The 20,115-nt window shown below is 40.0% G+C and overlaps 1 protein-coding gene and 1 non-coding gene across 2 annotated transcripts in view; one reads left to right on the plus strand and one right to left on the minus strand.

Moving 5' to 3' along the window:
• Positions 1-376: 376 nt before the first annotated feature.
• Positions 377-20,115, minus strand: part of CPVL (carboxypeptidase, vitellogenic like) — a 115,032-nt gene continuing 95,293 nt past the window's right edge. Inside the window, exon 12 of the mRNA XM_003788609.1 lies at positions 377-484. Within this exon, the coding sequence (XP_003788657.1) occupies positions 377-484 (108 nt within the window). The remainder of the gene's footprint in view (positions 485-20,115) is intronic.
• Positions 7,501-7,607, plus strand: LOC111724893. Its single transcript, XR_002773108.1, has one exon. It is a non-coding gene; the product is annotated as a U6 spliceosomal RNA (small nuclear RNA).

Genomic DNA, 20,115 nt, shown 5'->3' on the forward strand with positions numbered 1-20,115 from the left:
GAACTTACAGAAAAGATGTTGCTATAATTTTATTTATTCACTGTACTTTTTACTCTCTTAGTAGGAATTAAAAATTTGTATTCAAGACCCCACATTTTATTTCTCCATCTCTGTAGCAAGCAGTGTCACAGAATCCATTCCTTTCATGCTTTAAGTTACATTATGTAATTATTATTCATGCACCCATGTTAATTTTATAATAAACCATTTCCCCCCAAATAAAAGCTTGCTTGTTTCAAAGATAATCTTTATTGATGAGAAACATTGTGCAGATATAAAAAGATAATTTTCTTATTTATATGACATTTTCTGTTTTTCAATGTTTTTCTTTTCAAGGATTAAAACCTCTGATATTCTCTTTTAGAAATGTAGTTTGTCAACTATAAGGATCCCATCCTCGTCCATAAATGAATCGATTAATCATATCGAAAGACCTCAGAGGCTGATCATAGGGTAAAATGTGTCCTCCACCTCGAATAATTACCTAAAAGAAGAAAAAAAAAAAAAAAACAAGAAGAATCAAAATTTAGAGACATGGAAACTCTAAGTAAATGAAAATTTTTAATTCAGATTAAGTTATATATATATTTTTTTATTAAATCATAGCAGTGTGCCTTAATGCTATCATGGGGTACAGTATACTATTTCTATATACAATTTGAAATACTTTCATCCAATTGGTTAACATAGCCTTCATGTCTTTTTCTTAGTTACTGTGTTAAAACATTTATATTCTACAATTAGAGAGATTCACATGTACCCTTGTAGGATGAACCATAGGCGTGATCCCACCAATGACCCTCTCTCCACCCACCATCCCCCCTCCCCTCCCCTCCCCTCCCTCTCCCCATATTCCTGGGCTAAAATTGGGTTACAGCTTTCCTATGTAAGTTATATTTCAAGCTTATATGAAATACAGAACAATTTCTACCAACCCATTGATACCATCCAAGATAGGCCTTTGAATACACTGCCTGTCTTCCTGTTAATAGCTTTAATAACAGAAACCTTCACATAGGAAAAATTTTAAATTGTATAGTTAGTTAAGTTTATACAAAGTTGTGTTCACCTTTCATGTGTATACATAAAACTTGAAAATCCTTGTTAGGAGTGACCTTCCTGGGCTCTCCCTTGGGAGCATTGTGCTCTAAGCCTCACCTGGTTAGCCCCCTGAAGTGGACAGGTCTACCCCAGGCCAGCTCAGGCTGCAACTAGGTGGAATGCCTACTTAATTCAGCCAGCCAGTTCAGTGATCCCTCACACTGACTGATACCTTTCATCTTAGCCTTTATCAGTAATAAAGGGGATGTAATTCTCAAAAAACAAAATAACAAAACCACCCTGACTCCTGACATAAAAGGTCATGTTTTGAACAGCATAGAGCAATCTTCTTTCCCTAATACCATAGTATGAAACATTTTCAAACATACAGCACATTTAAAAAATTCATATACTCACCATTTAGAGTCTCTCACCAACATTCACTTCTATATCTTTTTGACACATTTCAAAATAAAATGGGGACAGCAGTACATTGCCCCCAAATACTTTAGCATCGTATTATTAATTGGGGTTCAATATGTGTTTAGAGATTTTCTTTTTTCGAGTAAAGTTATGATATGATGACATGTACTAGTTTTGACGAATGTATACCCGTGGGTAACCCAAGCTCTTGTCAGCTCATATAAAGGATTCTTAAAACATCTCTAGTTGAGATGAATTCACATCGACACCAGGGCCCATCGTGAGCTGGGGTCTGTACAGAGAAAGGGGAGTGGTCCCTGGACTCATTAAGCTTCTACTGTCAGTAAACATTCCAAGTAGAGGGAAAGAGGAAGGCTTCATGATTCAATGCCAAAAGGACAAGGACTGAGCATTGGAGGTCACATGCAGAGAGGTCCTTGTGGCCTGAGAGGTCCTCTTGCATAGAAGGAGAACAGACAGGACTAGTGGATGAGGAAAGTAAACACGTGCGATAACGAAACGACTTTCAGTAACTTCTAGCTGCTGACTCACAATCAGCAATTAGAAATCCCCTTCCTAGCGGGCATGGGGGCTCATGCCTGTAGTCCCAGCACTCTGAGTGGCAGAGGGAAGAGGATCTCTTTAGGGCAGGAGTTTGAGACCAGCCTGGTCTCTACAAAAAAAATTTTTTTAAAAAGTCACCTTCACCAGGCCTTTCATAAGAGGCCAGGTTCTTTTTACCTTTCTCAATCTGAAGGGAAATGAGGACAATCTGAAGGACAAAAATGTATCCCTGCATAGTGTATTTATTATATTTAAAAGTCTCCCCCACCTCCCAGCACCCACCTTCTTACAACCTTGCTGGGAGGTAAGTCCAATCGACATTAAATTTTACCTTGCAGCTCACAGCTGTACAAGCCGTGCACTGACCCACTATGGGGAACACCATACAAGTCATCGCTGAGGTGACTGTGCTATTTGGAACTATTAGGTGTCCAAGTCACACAGTTGTGAGATGATGAGCTAGAACAAATACCAGTATTTTTAATCAAATCCTCCTACTTGCACAGTAATTCTCTACCTTTGAATTAATTTTACAGCTTAATTGTAGAACCCTTTGACCCACCTCTCCACCACCCTGTGATGTAGGTATGGAGGGCAGATGACTATTTGCAAGGTGGGACTGGACTTGCCCTTTCATGTACCAATGGGAACTAACTCCGTGTTATGCTACCCTTGATCAGTGGCCATTTGTGCCTTGCCGCAATGACAGTAGATCCCTTCTACTATTTGTATGCAAGCTTGCAACTGGAAACCCAGCATGTCCCACTGTTTGTCACAGACTAAAGGTAAACATGTGTCTGATGACCCTTCATGTGACTCTAGAGGAAAAACTTTGCAGTCCCACAATCTTACACTAGAATTTTCTCCCTGCAGATTCTCATCCAAATCTCCAGCCTCGGCAGGGATCTGATGAGTGATTTCCATGCAGCTTCAGCTCAGCTTAGGACACTTAACGAAGTCATGTATGTGACAAATCCCAGCTGCTTCAACTGGAAATGAGTTTGGCAGCAATGGTCTGGAACAGCAATAAATTGAATACCCAAGAGCTAAAGGTCATTCTGTTTCCAGAAGCAGAGCTGCAGCTAACAATGGACAGCACAGTGCTTTACAGGCTGGGCTCAGGGTCAGAGCGCAGGGGCCTGACAAGACACAGCAAGCTGTATGAACTTGGACAAGTAATACCACCTCTCTGAGCCCCTATCTCATTTTTTGTACATTTGGGAAAGAAGTACAATCTCTTCTGGCAGTTGTGAGTTGGTGAGGATTTAATGAATCATGTCCCTGGAATTCTTAGCACAGTATCTGGCCTGAGACGGTAGTCAATAAATGTTAGTCATTCTCATTATTTTCTGACAATTAACTATCTTAAAAGTCCAGAATCAAAATGTCTATAGAAGCCTAACTACCCCAGAACATTCAGTTGTCTCCCATCAAGAATCATGGCTTACAGACATTGTTTGAAACAGTTGTCCCCCAAATTGAATGGGCATAAAAAATACCTGGACTGGTTAAAACAGATCATGGGCCCCCATGCTGAAGGCCCAGCGTTGGGACCTGAGAATTTGCATATCTAACAATTCCAGAGTGAGGCTGATACTGTTGGTCCAACTACTCACTGTGAACCACTGTTTAGAAATTTTTCTATTCTGCGGCAAACCAGGGAGTTCTCTCTTTACATCAAGGGAGAACAGATTTAGAAATTTAACACCTAGCCTGACCTCCCTTCCTGGCCATCTGATCTCCCCCCACGCACACCATGCACACACACACACCCGCCTTCCCTGCCACAGTAACACGTGGTGAAGGAGAAGTCAAGGGGTCAGGTGTCCTCGCTCCTGCTCTCAGTGACCTACCCGACCTGGGTTCAGTTTCTGAGCTGCCAAGTATAATGACCCAATGACATCCTAAATGGTGTCATTAAGATCGGAGAGAAAAGCTCGTTAAAGAACAAAGGTTATTTCACATGCCACAAAACTCCTCCCAAAAAGTACATTCTCCAGCAGATTCGCATAAAGCATCTTGCTGATATTAACCTCGCCAGGGAATTTATGAGTGCTGAGAAATAAACCACTCTATTGTTTACAGCCGAGCCACTCACCATTCACAAATCAAGGACACAGACCACTCAACAACTCAACGAGGTGTGTAAGAAAATGTGGCAGGGCTGTGATTACACATTTAAACGTGACAAGATTCATCTCAGCCTCTCCAGATAGAAACGGTATATTTTGGGGCTTCCACACGAGAGCCGAAGCCTCTCAGCTCATGTGTTCCAGATGTTCCAGATGGTACAGGGGGGAGGGTCACAACCGTGTCATGAATTTAAGCAGGGTTATACAAACACTTGAAAGCTTCTTTCCATTTTTTTTTTTTTTTGAAAATGATACAATGCTCCCTGGAACCAGACAGATGCACAGACCTGGGAGTAAAGGTTTCTACCCGTGTGCCTTTTTAGATGACAGAATACAGAGGGAAGTTCACACTGGGCTTGTTGGTGTGCACATTTCAGGGGAGACTTCTTGGGGGTCGTAGAGGAGGCCATTGGACAGATGGGGGTGGAGGGGTGCACTGCAGACAGGGAGACTGCATGTGTGAGGTGCATGCATGCTCGGCGACCTCTGAGTGCTTCCACGTGTGACGGAGGGAGGGGGGGGGAGGCTGAACAAGCAGACACTAGTAGGACCCATGACGTCCCACGTGATACGCTGGGGGCTGCACCTTATCCCACAGGGTTGTTTGTTTTAATTGGGGTAAAATACACTTAACATAAAATCGCCCTGTGAGCCGTTTTAAGGAGTATATTCCATAGCATTTAGTACCTTCACGATGCTGTGCCGCCGCCACTATCTAGCTGCAGAAAGTTCTCGTCCCCCACAAGGAAACCACGCATGATAGTCATGGCTTCCCACTCCCCCTCCTCCGCAGCCCCCACAACTGCTCATCTGCTTTCTGTCTCCAGTGGATACACCCTGGACATTGTCCCCCACCTTTTTGGTACCAGAGACCAGTTTCATGGAAGACAATTTTTCCACGGATGGACGCAGGGGTGGGGAGGAGGGATTAGATTCTCATGAGGAGGTGTGATTTGGCTCCTTGGCCTGAACAATTTACAGTAGGATTTGCTACTAATGCTGCCGCTGATCTGACAGAATGTGGAGCTCAGGTGGTGACGTGAGCGATGAGGAGTGGCTGTAAATACGTGAGGATGAACTTGCTGGCCCACCACTCGCTCCCTGCTGGATGGCCTGGTTCCCAAGAGACCACAGACTCGGGGGCTGGAAGGTTTTTAGTAGGGTAGTGATATGTTTATATTTGCATGATAGAAAAAATGACTGAATCTCTAACAGGGAGGCTGATTTGGAAGGGAGAGGTACTGTAGAAGGCGTCAAGTTGGAAACACCAAACCAGGCAAGAGAAGATGTGTGCTCACGGGAGGGATGGTGAGAAGGGGAAGGGGAAAGGGATGTCAGAGTTGAACCAACAAAATTAGTCGTTCATCAGACGTGAACATTAAGTGAGAGTTTCCCTACCCACCTGCAACACACCCTTCCCATTTTAGGTTTCTGACATAAGCACATTTGCAAAGGGTGTTGCTACCAGCCAGGAAAGAGATAAGAGGGACATGGGAGATGCAAGGTTGGGAGACAGAATATAGGGCAGGTTTAATTTTTAATTACAGAAGAATATACACACGCAAGAGAATCTTGCTTGCTATGGTTTCTGATTTACGTGAAAGTTCTCTTATTATTGTCATTTCATTCTACATTTACAAATCTTATCTTTTGGCCTTTAGACACTAATTATTAGTAGAGATAAAATAAATAGCACCCCAGAAATGTATTAGACAGGTACTTGGGAATGAGAATAAAGACTAAGCTGGTTGGCAGATACTTCCTAGCACAGAAGGAGGCAAGCCACTTTCAAAAAGGAAACAACAACAAAACCAGAGCCAAGATCAAGGCCAAGAGTTGCTCCCACAGTACTCTGGGAAGTGATCCTATGGTTTCACGTCTAGTGCAGCAAATGATTACTGAATAGGAGGAGGAAAGGAGCTGCTTGGTGCTTCAGGAGACACCAATGCAGCTGTCATAATGATGTATGGCCCTAGAGTAGAAGAGTTGAGACATGCTTCATGTCCCGTCACAGCACCTTGCTCAATCAGTTGTTACAATATTGTAATTTAAAATTTATGTTTCAGACTGTGACACAATATCTCAACCTTCCTAATGCTGCAGCCTTTTAATACTGTCCAAATGGGTCGTGACCCACAGGTTGAGAACTGCTGCATAGCTTGTGTCAACCAAACATAGAACAGTAGTAGAAGCTGAATTCAAAAGACAAGGATAGTTTTTTTTGGCAACAAGGTCTATGTCTCCCAGGCTGGATGCAGTGGCTCTGTAATCCTAAACTCCTAGGCAGTAGCTATCCTCCCACCCCAGCTTCCTGGCTAGTTTGGACTACAGGCATGTACCACCACACCTGGCTAAAATTTAAAAATTTTGTATGCAGATGGATTTTTGCTATGTTTCCCAGGCTGGGTTCAAACTCCTGGCCTCAAGTGATCCAGTTCAGCCTCCCAAAGGACTACAGGCATGAGACACTGTGCCTGGCCATGGAAGCGTTTAGAGGTGCCAGAGAGCAACTGGAACTTCAGAGGCCAAGATCATGGAGAAAAGATAATCACAGAGAAGTGAGTCTAACATTCTGCGCTGCTTTCACATTGGGAAATTTATCAATTTCTAAGCTTCTCTGCCCAAGTAAAAAGTGACAGAGAAGAGAATGCAAAGCTAAACAGTCTCATGGTGTTTGTAAAATCAAAAACCCAGTAACTTCCTAAAGGAAACAAAAGAAAATGGAGTTGCAGGCCCATCAAAGAGGATTGGAACTGGGAAACACTGTAGGCTTTGCATTGGATCCGTGAGAGACAATGGCTTGCACATAGTGAAAATCTCGAGACAGGTTAGCTCTTGCAAACCTTGAAATCAAACATGAAACCAGTCATCTCAATCCCTGATTGAATCAAAGTGATGTGCCTCTACTCTAACTGTCTTTAAGAAAAAAATTAAATCCTCTTTGAAGATAACTTTTTTTCATATTTTTCGGTACATTTTGCCTAGCATTTAATAAAATTTAGTAGGCATTTAAAAAGACAAAATAAAATGACTAAAAACTGAGAATAAATACTACAAGAAGGCACCTCAAGTGATTCAGATATTAGATTTTTTTGGTACATATTTTTAAGTAACCGTGAACAAAATATTTAAGAAGTTAAGTAACAATAGGAAATTCACCAGAGAATTAGAATATATAAAAGAGCATCAAACAGAAATTCTATAACTAAAAAGTTATTTATCTAGTTTTGATTGAAATTAAAAATGTAATAGATATTCCATAGGAGATTAGACATGGTAGGAGAAAGAATGTATGAACTGGAAGTTAGGTCAGTAGAAGCCATCTAGACTGGACCAAGGGGTGCTTGCTTCAGAAGCACATATACCAAAATTGGAACGATACAGAAAAGATTAGCATGGCCCCTGCACAAGGATGACATGCAAATTCGTGAAGCGTTCCACATTTTTATGAAATTAATTTATAGCTTTCATATGAAATCTATAACCTAATAACAGCCTAAGAATACGGGGAGGGGGGAGGGAGAGGAGTGGGGAGAATGGGTGGAGGGAGGGTGATTGGAGGGATCACTTCTATGGTTTATCTTACAAGGGTACAAGTAAATCTTTCTAAGAGTAGAATATGAACGTCTTAACACAATAATAAGAAAATGACATGAAGGCTATGTTAACCAGTTTGATGAAAATATTTCAAATTGTATGTGAAAATACCACCACACTGTACCCCAGAATTGCATCAATGTACATAGTTCTCAATTAATAAAATAAATAAATAAATAAAAGAAAAGGAAAAAAAATAGACTGGACCAAGGAGAATAAAGGCATGGAAAATACAGATAAAGACAAGAAAAGACCTGAGGCCACAAAACACTTAATTTATATTTAACTGGAATTATAGAATAAAATGATAAGGAATGGGACAAAAGAAGTAGTAACTTTTACAGATACCCACTGAAATATTCCCCCAATGGTCAAACGCCATCAAGCCACAGTTTGGGGAAGCTCTGCAAACCCCAAATAGGATAAACACAAAGAAAACGAACTACATCCAGGCAAATAATAATACAGTGCTAAAAAACCAAAGACAAAGAAAATCTTAAAAGCTGTCTCAGGCAAGTAAACGATCCTTTCAGAGAAGCAAGAGAGCTGACTAATCAACAGAAACAAGGAAAGCTGGAAAACGGGGAAATAATTTCTTTGAAGTTCTGTAATAAAATAAATGCCAGTCCAGAATTCCTACAGAAATGAAGACCTTGTAACACTATTTTCAAGAAAACAAAAAACTGAAAAGTTTTTTCTTTTTGTTGTCAGTAGACCTGTAATAAAAAAACGCTAAAGGTTGTTGTTCGGACAATTAAAAAAATTGCTCCTAGTGGAAACAGGGAAGCACATAGAATAATAAAGAGAAACTGAGAATTTATATATGTGGGCAAAAGCAATGAATGTCCATAATACTCGTGTTTGTGGGAGTTGGAGCTATATAGAAGCTTTTAAAAAGAGAGAATTCGCTTAAAGGTGGCATAAATTGAGATAAAGTATTGTAAGGTACATTTGAATATCCGGACAATGGTAAATGTCCTCATTCAACATTGACTTTCTTAAATCAAGATGTATGTCATTATCTCCAGGTAAAACTAACAGGATAAATAATAAGACAACATATTACTGGAAAGTTAATAGTGGTAAAAGGGGCTTCCATTATGACTTCCAAATAATAGATGGGGTAAAAGGATGAGAAAAAATGAAAGAGACGTACCGTGTGATATGAAAAACAGACTTCTGACCGTCAGGGAAACTTTAAGTTGGAGGAAATCTTGAGATCAAGAAATACATGTGTAATTCTTCCTTTTAGGGAGGTAGAGAGTGCCTATCTGAGAGGTGAAGAGCCCTCAGTGACATCTCCTAGCCTCATTTCAATAGATCAATTAGATGTACTTTGAGGATGTCTAATAAAAAAGAAGTCCCAGAAAATTTTCTCTCTATCAATTCGAGACTCTCTGTGTTAGCTTGAGCAAGGTTGGGATGGGTGAGTAAGGTCAGTGCCTTCTCCTTCCTCGGTCTGCATGGTCAATGGAAACCTAAAAGCACAGTCCAGTGTAGTGGAAGCAATTTGGCACAAAGATGATGAGCATGCACTCAGGATTCAGCAGGTCTGGGTTTGAGCCCGTTCTGTGACTCTAGCACACTGGTCTAAATGCGTCTCTATTTTCTCATTTGTGAACAGAAGTAAGAATGAGGGTAACCAATCGTCTCAGTTTGCCCAGAACCAAGGGGTTTCTGAGAATATAGGATTTTCAGGGCTAAAAGCAAAGACGTGCCAGGCAATCTGGAATGGTTGGTCTCTGTAATAATATTTGACATTTTGTAAGGATTCAAAGAGACAATGCGCATAAAATGTACATGGTCCTCAGTCCACAAACATGTCGTTAAGTTTGCACCATGTGCTGATACAGGCAAATAGCTGGCGCTCAACCAATGGTCACCGTACAACTATTATCTGAGTTTTTATGATCCAAAAATATTGTTTTCCCTTTAAGGTGAGGAGTAGGAACCAGAAGTTACAACACTAAAAAATGTAACATTCATTATTCTACTTTTTCAGAAAAAAAGGGAGGGGAAATATTTCTTTTCCAGGCTTCTTTGATTTCCATGCCTTCCTTCCCGGGGGAAAAGTCTCAAAGTAATAAAACAGCTTGAATGGGAGAGTAAACCTCTGTCCATGTGCTCAACTTAACTGTGTCCGCGGTGAGTTTTCTCCCTTCAGCCTGCCGGTACCAGGATCCATCCCATTCTTTTTCTCCACCCTTTCTTCCCCTTTCACCACATGCTGTTGCCAAACACCCCTTTTCTCCCTACACAGAAATGTCAAGGCAAGCAAGACCTTACTTGTCTTAGCAGAATGGCAAAAGGCTCTTCTGTCTTTTCCCCCTTTTAGGGACCCACTTTGCAACCCGGGGTTTGGTGCAATTAAAAAGTAATTGAAACTTCTCTTCCTCGTTCTCTCATTCCACGTCCAGTTTTTAAATTTGATATCCTCAAGAGGGTAAAAAGCACAATCCAGTTCATTATTTACCCTTACTCAATATCTAGCTTTATGATTTACACTTGCAGTTTTCTTTTGCAAGAGAATGAGAGAGGGGGAGGAGCGGGCAGAGGTTATAGCAGTAAATGCTTTCTGCCAGGAGTGTTGCAAGGACTTAGATCAGGGATGCCCACACTTTGGCTTCTTGGGTTACTCTCAAAGAAGAGCTGTTTTGAGTCACACCTTGAATACACAAATACTAACAAAAGCTGATGCACAACCCCCCCCCCAAAGGTCCCTGCATAATTTTCATGATATCTGCCACCACAGATAAGCAAAATGGCCTTCACTTGATAATCCTAATTATGCAGCCCATTCTGACAGCCTTAAAAAAAAAAATCACTGTGTAAGTCCCAAGCTTGCAATCACTAATATAGAAAATGTACACATCTAATGAATAAAACATCTTTGTTTTTAATTTTTTTTTATAAAAGTAAAAGAAAAGTGGGCGACATAAACCCAGCCGGATATCTGACATTGCATTTGAGATACTAATGTGTCAATATTCTGGTTCGATGGAAATAGTTGCAATTCTCAGGGAGTTCTCAAGGTGCTCATCAGATATTTTGGTTCTAATTTTACGTTTAATATGCTTCAGTCTCGAAGATAATTGCTTGCAAATATAAGTGCTGCCAAAAAGAGATGACATAAATAAGGTGTGATTATGAAGTGAGGGATGTCTGTCTCTGGGAAGATAGGAGCAATAAAAGTCTAGTAAAGAGACATGATCAAAAATATTGTTCACTTGAACGTCAGGTTGTAGGTCTACGAATTCTATTTGAAAATCTATGTCAAGAGAAAATGCAATCACAAATGCACCGAAATATTGCTTATCTTCCTGGAAATCATGAAATTTGTTTGCAGATTCTTATATCAAATCAAAAAGCAAGGCTGTATATTTTTTGCTATTCACAGGACTATGTTTAGCCAATGTGTCGAAATGCATAAATTGTTTGCCTTACTTTGAGCTTGCCATAATCTCAGTTGCATTTGGAAGGCTTTATGGTCGGAAATATTGTATTGATAAGTTGGTTTTCGCAACAAGATGCATGTTTAGCTCATTTAAATGAACAGTTAAATCCACTAAAAATGCTAATTCTGTAAGCCGGTTTTCATGGTCAAGGTCTGGCACCAATTTGGCTTTTGATACCATAAATGACTTGAAAACATGTTGCAAATCCTAAAAACTTTTCAACATTTGGCCTAGACTTATCCATCTTCCAAAAACCAAGTGATGTCGTCAGAGTCACATCGATGCTTTCAAGGAATTCCTGCAATTGGTGATGACACAATTCCTTGGCCTTTATGAAATTCACAGTCTTGATGACCATCTGCATGACGTCCCCCATTTGTAAAGCTTTGTGCACAAGTTTTCTTGATGTACGACGCGACGATACTTCATCAAATGTGAGTTTGGGTCAATAATTGCATCCTCTTGTATTAATCATGCAAATTCCTCTCTTTTACCTACCAGGGCACCGTCAGTAGATATACCAGTTATGTTGATGATGAACACAGAAAATCTCTTTAACATATATTTTACAGTCTTGCATAAGTCTCTTAACCTAGTTGTGTCTTTCAGTGGCACTACAGAAGCCATTTCTTCAATGACATGTTTATCGTCAGAGCTTCTAATAAAAACGGCAAGTTGACTCATATTTGTAGCATCAGTGCTGTCATTCATCACCAAAGCCTAACATTTTAAATTAGCAACTTTACTCTCTAAACTTCTTTGGATAGATTTTTCTTTCTTCAATGCTCCTGGCTATAGTCTAAGGAGACAGACTGATTTTAGAAATACGCCCCCTTTTTTCAGGGTAAATTATACAAAATTTAAATTTTGTAAAAAAATTTTTGTTGAGAAGACAGACTTTTTTTTTCAGTTCTGCTATTTTGTTCTCAACTACACAGTCCTTCACTGAAGCTGGCAGCCTATTTTCGCATGAAATTATAGTCTTTAAAAATGTGCACAAATTCTCTATAAGTTAATTTTACTATTTGCCTCAACAAAAAACTAGTCATTTGTCCACTTTTCATGAACTAATCTTCCTTCAACCATAATTTTTTTTTGGGGGGGGGAGGTTCTGTTTTCTTTTGAGAAGTTGTAGAAGCCATGCTGGGATTAAAAAATAATAATAATAGTAGATAAGGGACTATATTTATTTTCATTATAAAAATTAATTGACAGGAAAACAGAAAGTAGGGTTTGGGCCCTTTTGTGTCTTGGCTGCCGATGCAAGGTGAAGTGGAGGCCGATTGTAAAGTGCAGAGGGTGATGTGTGAGGCACTTCTGAGGTGTGGAAGAACCTTTAATAATCAAATAAGAATGCTCATCTGCCTTCTAAATAACATTAAAGGCCGAATATTGCAACGGTAGATTGAAATATTGTTGATAATCACTGCCTTGCTGAGTCATTGCAAGCACCTGTAACATCTGATGGTGTCAATTCAACTGTCTGCATTTGGAAGACAGCACAGTGGAGGTTGCACAGCACCACAAAACTGAAGGCATGTGTGAGCCCGAATCGTGAGAGAGTGCACATTCCTTTATTTTATGTGACATTGTGACTTGACATTGTCATCTACAAAGTTCATGCTCAACAACTGTGCAATTGAGTTCCATCAAGAAAAAAATCACAAAAATTTCCATAATGTTTGAAGTAAGTTTAGGAGTTTGGCCCCATCCATACCAGGCTGAGGTGCATGTTGCCTGTAGGCCGAAGGTTGGACAAATTTGACTTAGATCCTACCCACGGTTGTCTGGGTAACATGGAAACAGGAGCCAGCCAACTTGCTAGAGTTTTATTTCCTGAAAACAGCAGTATGGGATGGTTCTAGCCATAGAGTGCTAGACCCAGGGAGCCCGTTTGTGTACATTGCTGCTCAAGTGCACATTCAGTGATGTCAAGTTGGCAGCATGAAATCTGCCACGTGGGAGTATTTACACTACGGAAATTGGCAAATCAGTGCCCTCTTTGCCCAAACCACTTTCCCCTCAGACCAGCAGTTCTCTGGCATTTTGACTCTCCTCCGGAAAGAGGAAACATTTTGGCGTTCTTCCTTTTCTCAAGGTAAGCCCAACAAACATTCATCTAAGTGGGTGAACTTTAAAGTCTAAAACTTCTTTAAAATATTGGTTTATGAAATCAGATGGAGCAGATTTCAAATATCTGCAGAAAGGTGAGAAGGGCCTGGCATCTGCTTCCATTCCTGCCTACTCCCATTGAGTTCAAGTATAATCAATAACAACAGAATTTCAGGGCCTCACGACATCTGTGAGATCCTTCTATTTGTATTAGAGCTCCCTGAGATGCTCAAGGCTGGTCTGTTTAGGACAACTCCAGACCAGAGGATCAGAATTTAACTATGTTCTCGATCACCCTTATGGGATCCCAGAATCCCAAAGTGTCTCTAGGTTCCAGGAGTTTAGGACACATGCTAAATGGCATGGCATTTTCATGATGTCATTTGTTAAAGTAAAAGAAGGCACACACTTTTAACTGCCCAACTAAAAACTGTGCAAGGCAAAAATCATGCATTAGTCCAGTTGACAATGTGGCAATAACTTAATTTTATTCCATTCCTCTGCCCATTTGTTTACCCTACAACATTTTCCACCTTATTTGTTTATTTTTTGGCTCTGTTTAACCCTCCCATGAGTGATTTTGTGTGTCTTTGGTTACATTCCAAATTAAAACAACAAAAAATTATTGTTTAAAAAGCAAACACCAATTCCCTCTTTGTTCTTCGATCTCCATTCATCTTTAAAATCCATTCTCCATGTATAGATAACACTTTAAATTTTAGACTTCTTAGTGTTTATCCACTTTTCATTTAATGAAATGTTTCTCTGTTAAATTTCAATAGATTATTAAAAACCATTCAACAGCTAAGAGAAAATTATGCATTGTTGTCTAGCTGTCATACCTCAATAAATAGATCTGCAAGCCAATTTATATTTTACATAAGACAATAAATTAACTCCCAGAGTATTAACTAAGTGCATATTTGCGTAGCTTAATTTAGAAGCATTCTTCCTATGCTAATTGTCCTTTCTTGTGAAACAGAACCTCATGAACTTAGAATACTCTTGGCAAATAATCAGAGTAAAATTGGGAGTTGCCATTGTTTATTATTTCCTTTGTTTTCAGGAAGCAAGCTGAGGAGGGAAAAAACCCAAAACCAAGAATTCAATTTTTTTTTTTAAAGGATGGGCTACTCTAGTTAGCACGGAGAGATAGAGATGAAACTTCTACAACTCCTTGTATAAATTTGTGTCTGAGAGTAATCCTCACTTTTTCCCCTCTGGAACACAGAAGGGAAATGGTCTTTAGCTGACATAAACAACACAGCCTTTAGTTTACAGGGAATTGTTTTGAACTATTCATTATCTCAGCGTGTCTAGTCTATTTCCTAAAAGACACGTTGGTGTGTGCCATTGGTGACCACCCCTAGCACTCCTTGAGAGTATTAAAATACACACACACTCACTCAGAGGTGTAGAAAGGGGCACAGAGTTAAGGTAGAGGCCAACTTGATTCTAATTAACTAAACATTTACTTAGTGCCAGAAACTATTCTAAGGGGTGCGCTACAAGGATAAATAATATATCTTTCCTGCCCTCAAGGAGCTTAGCACCAAGGAGGACTTTATCCTGCAGGTACAGGAGTTGAGGGATCAAACTTACATTTTGGAAAAAGCACAGAGGAGGGTAGATTGGTGAAAGGGGAGAGGAGTTAAGACCAACTAAGTGGGACATCAGAAAAGGACAAGGAGTGTCAACAGCAACTGAAACCCCCATTCCGAATGCTCTCATAGAGCATCTTTGAAAACTTTTAAAACATCACAAAGCAAAAAAACTGTTTCATTTTGGAATTTATAACATGAGACAGCTCTCATTTTTTTTAATGCCCCCCAAATGTTGCACCAGTTTTACGGCTTTGTCTAAATGCAGTGTTTTTCTTTATAGCTAGTTCTTGTGGTTTCTATGCCAAACACTAGGAAATGAATAAAATCAGGCCAACAAGAAGGATCTCTAAAGCAGATGTGAGAAACGCCAGCTAAGGAACCGGGTGAATAGTATTTACCAATTACTGTTCTTCATTTTCTGGTAAGACTTGCAGCAAAGCAACTGGCTAAATAACTTTTCTTCCTTGTCGTTTCAACAGTAACGTGATGAAAGTGAGAGGAATTTTGTCAGAAAAAGATTCTGGTCGTTCTCCCCACGGGGTGGGGTTTGCCTGAGAGTCCCAGGCCTACATTGAAAACCTGTCGATTACTTGCTGCTTCTTACTCGACCACTGTTCGTAGAGATTAACTGAAAAGGTGCTGGAGGAAGGAATTTCTGATTTTTAAAAGCTGGATAGTTTGGGGCCAAACTCAGCACAGGGCACTCAGGAAGAAAAACGTTCAGACACAACCAAAGTCCCACCAGACTCGGATGTGACACCTCCTCTCCACCTTCAGGCTGGGGGTGCAGACTGGAGTCGTTTAATTTGAAGGCAGCCAGAAAGAAGACAGGAGATAGTGAGGGGAAAAGAAAACAGACTGTGAATTTTAGACAAGAGGAAGGACCTTCACTTCCTCCTTTAATTTAACGAGCCCAGGTGAAAGACAACTAGAGTCAAGTGCAAGTGTTTTCTGAGATGGTAGAATAACCAGAACTCTCACAGAATTGACACCGGCACAAGGAGGTATGGCCAAGAATGTCCATAGCAGCACTATTTATAGTAGCAAAAAATTAGAACCAACTCAAATGTCCATCAGTGGTAGGATGGACGGATAATAGAATCAAGTAATGGAATACTAGGTAGCAATGAGAAAGACTGAACCACGATTAAGCACATCAACATAGGTGAATCTCACAGCTGAATAGCTAAAGTATGTTTTTACAGAATACATACAGAAGAATTTCTTTTACATAACATAAAACCTAGACAATAATAAACTTAAACATGGAAAGTCAAATATTGTTTATGGGTCTGTATATCTGCAGGGAAACTATTAATAATGAAAAAAGGAAGGGGGAAATAAAAACAAAACTCAGGACAGGGTTTTACTTCGAGGAGCAACAGGGAAGGCTTGGGGGTTGGGCAGGTCATGCAACTAGCAGTACTGTATTTCTTAAACTGCCTGGGAAACAAAAAGGTGTTCATGTATCACTGTTTTATATCGAATTATAAATATTATTTGCCATGCCCTTTATCAAGAAAAGGAAAACCCTCAGATGCTGCCAAACTCTCAAAAATAAACCTTTAAGAAATTTCACATGTTTTCTGCTGTGCTTTGCTCCATGTCTAAAAACAGCAAGCCGGGGAAGACACGGAGAAGCAACTGAACTTAAACAAAGGCAAAGTGGGAAGTCTTCTCCGGGAAGCAGCTCCAAGCAGAGCGGGTGCCAGAATGGAAACCTTGGGACTCTGGTTGCCACATCAAAAATAAATAGTAGGAGCAAAAATAAATACCCCGTCTCTGTGCTGGACAGCAGAAGGGCGGTGAGTTGCCAAATATTTGGGTTGTTTTTGTTTGGATAGTTTGTTTTCTCTACGGCCTAAATCTAAACTCTTGTATTTCCCATCTTCCCTGTTTCCATGTGAGAAGCACAGTATAAATAAAAGGAAAGCTGGATGCTCTTTATTGTCAACAAGGATGTTTTAGATCATTGTTAAACTAGAAGGGACTTGATGCTCTAAAAACATCTCCACAGTCAGTTTGGCCATTTTTATTTCCTATTATTAGGCTGCCACGTAGCAAAATGTTGTACAACTCCTCAGCCACACCACTAACTCTGGACAAGACGTTTCTTTGCTACAGTGACGTTAAAGCAGAATACAACTGCAGTGGCGCCCAGGTCATCATCTGAAACATGGACTCTATAAAGCCTCTATAAATGGAGGGAGAGCTCCTTGTCTGGGGAAAATAGATTATATCTGGGAGAGCTCCCTAATGACGATAGAAACTAACATTTGTCAAATGCTTACTAGGTCCCAGGTAAAGCATCAAGTAATTTATTAATTTATAAGTATTATCTCAAACCATCCTAATAAGGACTCCTTCTGTAAGAGTGGTAGGTGATGACAATATCCCCACGTCACAGGCGAGGAAGCTCTTGGAGCAGTTAAGGTGCCCACGGTCACACAGCTAGTGGGTGGCAGGGAACCTAATCTAGTATCATTCTCTTAACCAATTCTCCTAATCCCTACAGAGTTGATTGAACATGGTGATAAAAGTAGTTAGAATTGCCAAGGTAAGAAACTAGGGACAAAATTCAGGTCCACTTGACAGCTGAGCTCAGAATGTCCCAGTCTAGGATTCCGAAAAAGATGATCTGTCATTTGGATTGGGAAGAGATATAAATTATTTTTAATGATTCAAGTAGTCTATTGCATGAATTCTTAATCTGTTTTTATACTATGGACCCCTATGACTGGTGGGTCACAGGGCAACTTATAATAATGTTTTTAAATACATGATAAGCATGAGCACACAATACACACATATATCACAGATTACAAATGAAGCTATTCCATCGAAATCATCAAAATAACCAAAAAAATTGTAATTGTATATATCTCTATATTAGCATTTCAGTAAGAGCAATTGATCAATTTGATAATTACTATAATTTTAAAGTAGTCATGAGCATAAAGGTTGTTTTAAGGTATCTCTGACAGCACATGTGATGTACTATGAAAATATCTCTGCTTTTTATTAGAGACAAAGTCGGGGTGCTGCTAATGCCACTATGATTTGTTGCCTGCTTTCATAATGGAAGGAAATGCTAAAATTCAGGATTCATAATGAAAGGAAATGCTATTTCAGTTAGAAGTCGATGAAAATAAAGATGCACTTTTTCCCTTTCCGTCTTCACTGACCTCCTTAAATCCTAACTATAGACCCTTACCCCAGGTTAAGAATCATTATTAAATAACCTAATGATAACCTAATGGAAATGCTAATTCACTTATGATAAGGCTTCACTGTCTAAAACACTGCACTTTTTTTCGCTTTGACTTGGAATTGCATCAATCCATTTATCATACTTGATCAGTAAATAATATCTAGGAGAGATCCACTGTGGCTGGTGGACCACTTCTTTGCTGCAAACCGCTGCTGTGGATGATGTTTAAAGCAGACCTTGTGTGACACAGTTGCTTCTTTGTTATCTAAGAGCACTGCCAACCCTGAGCCATATAATGTCAGCACAGCACAAAACTCTGCTGCAGAAAGAAAGCCAAAGCTTTGAATAAATAAAAGAGTTTTTCCGCAAGTCTAAATTACCAATAGTCTATCAGTGATTTGAAAGAACAAAGGCCGCTTATAACCCTACACCGCATGGTAGGGACTGAAGTCTAAAATTTAGCTTTAGAATTTAGCTGAGGATTTGAGAGAACGAGTGTTATCCCAGCAGATACTACTGACCTTAAGACATATTTCTAAATGTGTTGCTTCAGATCAATGGCTGATTTGTTAGGAGTGAAACTAAGTTCTCACTTTTCTGGTTCACCTATAAGTAAGTGTAATACAGCGGGTTGCAAAGTCACCCTAAAGTCACCCTACATGGAGAAATGTAGCTAATTGCATCTTTACTTATAAAATATTCATTACAAATTTTATAAAGAGGTGGTCAACCTCTTTGAGGTAGAGAATATTTTGTAAATATTTTGTATGGTGACTTTATCAGCAATCTTTGGGACACCCTGCACTAAGTGTTAAATAAGTAAGTAAAGAACGAATTAGAGAACTATTTAGGGAGCAGGATGGATGTTTTTCCAGACATAAGCCACACAGGGTTTCCTGCAAGATGGAAGCCATGTCAGTAAGAAAAGAGGGATAAAAGACATCATAGTCAGGGCTGCATATTAGAATCCTCTAAGAAGCTGAAATAGCTAGGGACAGGCTCTACCCCAGATCGTAAAAATAACATCTGAAGTGCAGGCCTGGGAAGCTATTATCTGCAGGAGTTGAGCCACAATGGTTTAGGGAAAAGTAAAAGATTAATGATGGTTCAATATTCTTTGCCATTCTTCCTGCCGAGAGGAGCGTGGCCTTTGTCTGTGATTTGCTTTAACCAAGAGAGTGCAATGGACATTATATTCTGGGACTTGAGCAAAGGCCTTAAAAGGATTGGCAATTTTTGCTTCTCTACTTGGGAGATTAGCCACTATGTTATGAAGAAGTCCAGGCCGGGACACTGCATGACTAAAGGCCGTATGGAGGGAGCATTAGGGGGAGAGGAGATCATCTTGGATGTCCCAGCTTTAGCCAAGCTCCCAGCTGAATGCACCTGCATGTGTGACCTCAGCCTACCCCATATGAATCAGAACTGCCCAGCTGAGCCCATTCACTCCACATACTTGTAAGAAATAATAACTTGCCATTTTAAGCCACTATGTGTTTGTAGTGGTATGTTATTCCACAATAAATAACTGAGAAGGGGAAATATTTACTGACAGTTCTCTATTCTTTTTCCTCAAAGATCTGTCATTATTGTCTTGGAATCTCAATATGAATTGAAAACCAAGACCTGCTCCATCTTTTTAACGAAGATATAATACATAATTACACTGAGAGCTTAGGCAACATCGTACGTCATGAAAATTTAGACCAAATTCCCGTGTGGTCTTAGGCAATGCCTCATCTCCATCCAACTACCAAATCCCTGAGAGCTAGCAAGGACATTACATGGGTGGCCTTTGTGGTAAACACAGAAATGCACCATCAGAGCCTTCTTCAAGGATGGACGTGCAGCCCAGCCGCAGGAAGTGTGGTCAACAGACGGCCTCCAGCTGTCCGTTACTCCAGGGTCAGCCTCCCCTGCATAGAGCTGCCTCTCCCAAGATGATGCCCCTCCTGGGGAAGCCCACACTTGGTGAC

Source organism: Otolemur garnettii, unplaced genomic scaffold (assembly GCF_000181295.1).
Source record: "Otolemur garnettii isolate 467f Iridium unplaced genomic scaffold, OtoGar3 scaffold00028, whole genome shotgun sequence".
Lineage (NCBI taxonomy): Eukaryota > Metazoa > Chordata > Mammalia > Primates > Galagidae > Otolemur > Otolemur garnettii.